We start from the raw sequence: 6,713 nt of genomic DNA on the forward strand, positions 1-6,713 counted from the left end.
CAAGATACTGTTTGATGTCTTTTTGTGTAATATTTGGCCATTTTCTGCATTTTGTGCCCTGTGAGACTGTTCCATGCATGGGCATGTTGAATACAGGACATATTCATGGCCCCAGTCATTTTCTATACTGAGTAGAGAATCACAGAATCGTTTAGGTTGGAAAATACCCCTGTGATCATCCGGTGCAATAATTAACCCAGCACTGCCAAGGCCACCACTAAACTGTGTCCCCAGGTGCCACATCTACACTGCTTTTTAATTCCCCCAGGGATGGTGACTCCACCACTTCCCTGGACAGCCTCTTCCAATGCCTGACAACTCTTTCTGTGAAGAATTTTCCCTGATGTCCAATCTAAACCTCCCCTGGCACAACTTGAGGCCATTTCCTCTCATCCTAACACCTGTTATGTGGGAGAAGAGACTGACCCCCACCTGGCTACAACCTCCTTTCAGGGAGTTGTACAGATCCAGAAGGTCCCTCCTGAGCCTCCTTTTCTCCAGGCTGAGCAAGAGAAGGTCTCTGTTGCCTGAGAGCCCAAAAGCTCTGGTCCCTTTGCCCTCCCTTGCATTACACCACTCACCTCTGGTTTGGATGTTTCCCTGTGCACTGACCTCCTCTTTGCCCAGCTTTCCAGAGACAATATTTGCTGCTTTAACTGCTTACAAGTCATAATCCTGGAATTATTTATGGAAGGCGCTTTGGAAACCACTTGCCTGAAATCCTGCCTTTTGCTTTCTGAGTGAATTCCTACAGTGATCAATTTTTAAATGGAAAAGCTGTGACCACCTGGTTTGTTCTATAAATCATTGAGTGAAAGAAGATACCCAACAGAACTGCAAGGGTGACGAGGAGCTTCCTTTGGGAGCCCAACCCTGCAAACACAGATTAGTTTTACTCAGTAATGTGAAAATGATGTCCCAGCTGTCCCTTCCGTTTATTTTTCCCCTTGTTTTTGAAACCTTGCTTTGAGTTGGATGTGGTTTTGCTCTGTCAGGCTCTTGGGGAAAACAAATAACCCTTCACTGGTTTGATGGCAACCAGCTCTGGCAGCTGCAGGGCCTCGGGGATGGCTGTGGCAAATTTTGGCAGCTCTGAAGTTCCCATCGAGGATTCTGGCTGAGCGAATCCAGAAGGGTGTGCACGTTCTTGTGGCCTCAGTAATTCACAGAATATGTTCATCATCCCACAGGAAACTTCTAAGAGGGATGAAATATGGTGATTTATACTTAGTAACCACAGTCCTTTTGTCATTTTTTGCAAGCTTAGGAAGTTTCATCTCCTTTGAGCAGCTTTGGCTGGGGGTGGGAAGGACTTCACAAGCCATTACTGGAAGGGGGGGAAGATAGAAATATATAATAATAGATTCATCCTGCAAAGTGTCCCCTGGCCTGTGTTCCACTCTCTAAAAGCCCTGAACACCTCAAACAGGTGAAGATACTTGGTCACTTTTGAGGAAGTTCATGTTCAATTATGTGTTTTGTAGCTGCAGCTTGTGGCTGTGGCTCTTCACTTCCTGCAAGGGATAAGGGTGGACTGGGAAGTGTCACTTGAAATGTTATCCTGGTGTCCCAGTGTCTGGGTCAGTCTCTGTGCACATCTGATCCCACTTGGAATGTAGTGCCTTTTGTTAATGTGCTGGTTTGGCATTTCTGGTTGTGGAGGGTTGACCTTGGGGCCAGATGTGCAAGTACCTTTTTTTTTTTTATTTTCCCAAAGAACTGGCACATCCTGCTGCTGGCACCCCCTCCCCACAACAGACAGCATTCCATGCTCAGTTTCCCACAGATCTCCATGCACTTTTAATAAAAACATAAAAAAAAAAAAAGGCACCAAACAACCCTTTCAACAATGGAGTATTTTAGCATAAACCCACTTGGGAACTTCTCTAGGGATCCAGCATCACTCAGCACTCACTGCAGCATTCCTGGTACAATACCATTTTCATTTATGGCAACTTAGGGAAGTTTTTGTAGTGGAACATCCTTTGATCTTTTAAAATAGCATTTCTGGTGTGGCTCAGTAGCTTTGCTCTGCCAGTGCCTGCTCTTACCTACCTAACCTCCACTGTGCTTTCCTAGCACCAGTCTGGAGTGTGTTGGATTATGGAGCTGTTGGCGCTTTCTGCCCTGTGTTTTAAGAGCAGTTTAGTGTGTCTTCAACCCAAGAGAAGCAGTTGGTGTCATCCTGACAGGAAGGACAGTTCCCTTTACCACGCCAGCCAAAATGGGGTGTTGAGACAACAAATTCCTGATTCAGGGCAGGTCACTGCCCAGCTTTTTTGGAGTGGGAGGTCCTGTTCTCTAATAACATTCCCATTCTTACCTGGGGCATTCTCCACACCTGGGGGAAGAGATTTTGGTTATTTCTCTCTCAATGACTGACCATGACTCTCTGCAAACATTACTACACTGGTCATGATTGAAGCTGGAAAGAACAAAGTTTCTGCACCAATGTCAGTTTTCATACAAAACATGTATTTTAGAAAGTTGCACGTAAAGTTCCATACAGGGCGGTTGCCATTTCTATTGTAAAAAAACCCAAACAAAACCAAAACAAAATAAACCACAAAACAACAAACTAAAACCAAGTGAAAAATCCAGCTCTGTCACTCCAATGGCAAAGGAGTTGCTTACTCTCAGGAATTCACGTCTAGTAAGACTTCAATGTGCATTTTGGAAGGAGAAACTGCAGAAATAGAGTTCGTTAGAGAAAAAGGTCCTAGAAGTACATATTTACATCATTTTCTAAGACATTTACTTTTACCACCACAACTGCAGAACCTCATTAGCCCTTGTAATGGATCTCCTCAACCCTGTTTTGGTGCCCACATGGTGTCTAGGCTGCATCACAGAAGTAGCTGTTTTTAAAGACTTATTTAATGGACTTGGTCCACTTTTGGAGCTTTTGGACTGAAAGCTGCCTGTAAGAAATTTTAAATTTGGGTACTGATTGTCTGAAAAGTAATTTTAAATCATCTGAGCAAGCTCTGCTGTCAGATTTACACTGTGTCCTCCTACCCCGCCGTGTTTCTGAGGATAGAATCCCATTCTTCAAAACGTATAAAGTTCAATTTCTAAACTTCTTAAAGCAAAAGCAGATGGCTCAGTGTATAAATATATCCAGCATCTGGATTCTCAGTCACAAAAACATCCTTTATACAACAGAAAGTGGATCAACTATGAAGCAATTCTCCATTGGCCTTAAGATCCAACACTGTCACCAACAGCTTCATCTTCATCCTCTTCCTCCTCATCCTCTTCATGTCCTTCCCCCACTTCTCCATCTCGTTTCTCTTTTTCGAGCATCTTTAGGTATTTGCTCGCTAGGATCTTCTTTGGCAGGATATCTGGAAGGTAGAATTGTTGCTTTTATAGTCAGTTTTGAACACTTACATTGCCTCAATACTGTTGCATCCAAATCACTAACGAAATGAAGTAAAAAATAAATATTAGTATTTTTAACAAAGCTCAAGTGAATAATCAGGTAAAACAGTCTGACCTATACAGCTGTAAGAGTAACAGGGAATTACCCACTTACAGTACAAGTAACCAAAGATAAGGAATATATTTTACGACTCATTACTGGCAACTGTCTTTGCTGATGTGCATTATTTATTTGATTTAAAATAGAGTGCTCAGCTGCCTGGATCCAACAAGCCAGCTCTCCAACTCATACCCTGTAAAAAATGTTTTGTTTTGGTGTGGGTTTTTTTTCATTAAGATACTTGTTCAGGGCAGTAATGGACCTGATACAAAGCAGAACTGTGTGCACTGGAAGTATGTCCATGGGGAACCCAGAGAAAGACTGGATTAGGAGCATCTTTGAGCTCAGTGTTACAACACAAATCCAAGCACCAGTAAAAACTGCACATACACACATGTGTGTACATATATCTAAAAGGAGAGAGGGACCATACAATGAAGCCCTTTTGCTCAAAACTTACAGATTTCTGTGTGCGCCACTTTTGGTTCACGTAACTTCTCACCTAAAGATGTGCAATGATCTTCTTTTATGGGCTGAAAGCTTTCAATGGAATTGCAATTTAAGAAATACTTAAGGCAATATGCTAAGAACTATATATAGTATAATTGTATAATTTAGAGGCAGAAGAAAAATCCCCATTCACAAAGAAATGTTTTCAGCGATGTAGTTTATGAGTTCCAGTTGAATGCTATACAGGGGATCAGTGACCAGCAGCAGAACTGGGTCCTCACAAAACAATGCATTAAGACCAAGATTTCATTGTCTAAATCACACACTGGATTTGTCCTCGTAACATCAATACCTGCAAGGAACTGAAAGGTCTCACACTCTTCTGCTGTATGAGACAGGTCAGTGTAAGTCAGAGCGTTCTTCTCCTTCCCTCTGCCGTGTTTGTAGGAGTATGAAGCCAGATACTGAACAAAAAGCTCCTAAAAAAAAAGAAAACAAAAACAAATAGTCAAGCTAAGAATTCACATATATAGTTGATCCCTCTCTCAAGGCAGAAGCACCATGTTTAACCACACAGACAGTGGGCACTCAGTGCAGAGACTCAGGGATGTCCAGTACCCAAAGAGAACTTACAGGACAGACAGGGCAAGGGTGTTTACAAGGGCTTGTAAGAGGAACAGGGGGAATGGCTTCAAACTGAAAAAAAGTAGGTTTACACTGGATATCAGGAAAAAAATTCTTGCCTGTGGTGAGGGTGATGAGGCCCAGTTTGCCCAGAAGAAGGTGTGGCTGCCCCATCCCTGGAAGTGTTTCAAGGCCAGGTTGGACGGGGCTTGGAGCAACCTGGTCTAGTGGAAGGTGTCCCTGATCTCCCAGGTCTCCTTCCAACCCAAACCACTCTATGATTCTAATGTCGGGGAAGCTGAGGGCCAGGGTTTGGTTCCATGTCTCGATGCAGGGAGCGGGCAGCGGGAGCGCGGCCCGGGGGCAGCGCGAACCCTCCGGCGGCAGAGGCCCCTCGGCCGGGGCAGGGGGAGCGGGGAGGGCGCGGCGGTACCGTGGCTTTGGCTGTGAGGAACAGCGCGTCCTGGTTGATGCTGGACACCTCCGGGGAGCTCTTCATGATGACGCGGATCCGCGACAGGGGCAGCGACACCAGACGGTTCTCGCTCAGCCGCGCCGCCATCTCGGCCCGCCGGGACCTGTAGGCGGGGCTGAGCCGGGACTACAGCTCCCGACAGCTCCCTAGGGCACCGAGCCCGGGACTACAGCTCCCGACAGCTTCCTACGGCACCGACCCCGGGACTACAGCTCCCGACAGCTCCCTACGGCGCCGAGCCCGGGACTACAGCTCCCTACAGCATCGATCCCGGGACTACAGCTCCCGACAGCTCCCTACGGCACCGAGCCCGGGACTACAGCTCCCGACAGCTCCCTACGGCACCGAGCCCGGGACTACAGTTCTTTATGGCACCGATCCCGGGACTACAGCTCCCGACAGCTTCCTACGGCGCCGATCCCGGGACTACAGCTCCCTGAAACACAGGTACCTTCCTGGACTACAGCTCCCTGCACCGGGACCGGCCTGATCCCGGGATTACAACTCCCGACAGAAGGGACTACAGGGACCACCAGCCCCGCCGGCTCCGCCTCCCCGGGCGCGCTGAGGCTTCGGAGACTTCTCAGAATCACAGAATTCTGTTGGAGAAGACTGGAATTCTGGTTGGAAAAGATCTCTGAGATCATCGAGTCCAACCTATGACCGAACACCACCATGTCAACTAGACTATGGAACTAAGTGCCACGTCCTGTCTTTCTTAAACACCGCCAGGGACGGTGACTCCACCACCTCCTTGAGCAGCCCATTCCTATATCTAACCACCCTTTCCGTGAAGAAATTCTTCCTAATGTCCAACCTCCCCTTGCACAACTTGAGGAGGCCGTTTCCTCTCACCCTAATACTTCCTAGGTGGGAGAAGAGCCTGATCCCCACCTGGCTACACCCTCCTTTCAGGTAGTTGTGGAGAGCAATAAAGTCCCCCTTGAGCCTCCTTTTCTCCAGGCTAAACATCCCCAGCTCCCTCAGCCATCCCTGGGCCCCCCTGGACGGGGTCCTGCTGGCCCTCCTTGGGGCTTTCCCTTCCTCGCCCCCTTGACATGGCTCCTCAGCCCCAGGCTGGTACATGAGTGTCGGGAATTCATTTTTAATGGCAACCACGTGCCTCCTGCATGTATCCCAATTACAGGCCAGTGGCTTCAAAGTTGGTAATCCAAACTGTAATTACAGGCTGCTCAACGCCTCTGCTGCTGCAGTGCAGTAGCAGGGAATGTGCCTGGTCATCCTGACACTCCTGGGAGGTTGTGTGGGCGTGTGGACGGCACATGTAAACTATTAAGTGATGATGGGGCTGCATCTTCATTATTAACACGTTCCCCATATTTACCTCGTGTGCCTGCTGTGTAGGCAGGTTGTAACATGCTTGTGGATGGGTTTTGCTGTTGGGAGCATTGGCTCCAGAAGTTCATCTGTGCCTGTTTGGATGAGGGTGTTGGATCCCACAGGGAGCGAGTGAGCACTTCCAGGAGTGGTGACACATAGTTTACATCAATTCATTAATGGCCTCAATAAAAAAGTTTCCAACGTGCTTTACAAACAACAAGCCTGATGGTTTGTATTGGTAAGAAGTCTGCTAATGCCACTAAATTATCTCTTAGTATGAGAGGGAAGAGCAGGAGCTTTTCCATAATACACAATAATAATTCACATGGAATTTAGGGC

At 47.0% G+C, this 6,713-nt stretch overlaps 1 protein-coding gene across 1 annotated transcript; it reads right to left on the minus strand.

The window, feature by feature from the left end:
- Nucleotides 1-2,454: 2,454 nt before the first annotated feature.
- Nucleotides 2,455-5,620, minus strand: CHRAC1 (chromatin accessibility complex 1). Its single transcript, XM_017818342.1, has 4 exons — nt 5,485-5,620; nt 4,992-5,136; nt 4,287-4,413; nt 2,455-3,347 (listed from the first exon to the last, which is right to left on the minus strand). Exons 2-4 carry the CDS (start codon nt 5,118-5,120, stop codon nt 3,202-3,204), a joined length of 402 nt encoding a protein of 133 aa, XP_017673831.1. The 5' UTR covers nt 5,121-5,136; nt 5,485-5,620; the 3' UTR covers nt 2,455-3,201.
- Nucleotides 5,621-6,713: the final 1,093 nt, after the last annotated feature.

The sequence above is a fragment of the Lepidothrix coronata genome, unplaced genomic scaffold (assembly GCF_001604755.1).
Source record: "Lepidothrix coronata isolate B3197 unplaced genomic scaffold, Lepidothrix_coronata-1.0 Scaffold67, whole genome shotgun sequence".
NCBI lineage: Eukaryota > Metazoa > Chordata > Aves > Passeriformes > Pipridae > Lepidothrix > Lepidothrix coronata.

Bases quoted from the DNA above. Each gene is read 5' to 3' on its own strand.
- CHRAC1 (XM_017818342.1), bottom strand. From the start codon at position 5,120: ATGGCGGCGCGGCTGAGCGAGAACCGTCTGGTGTCGCTGCCCCTGTCG. The intron at 4,414-4,991 runs GTACCGCCGCGC...CTTTTTTTTTAG, and splicing joins TCCTCACAGCCAAAGCCACG to GAGCTTTTTGTTCAGTATCT. The intron at 3,348-4,286 runs GTATTGATGTTA...TCTACCTTCCAG, and splicing joins GACCTTTCAGTTCCTTGCAG to ATATCCTGCCAAAGAAGATC.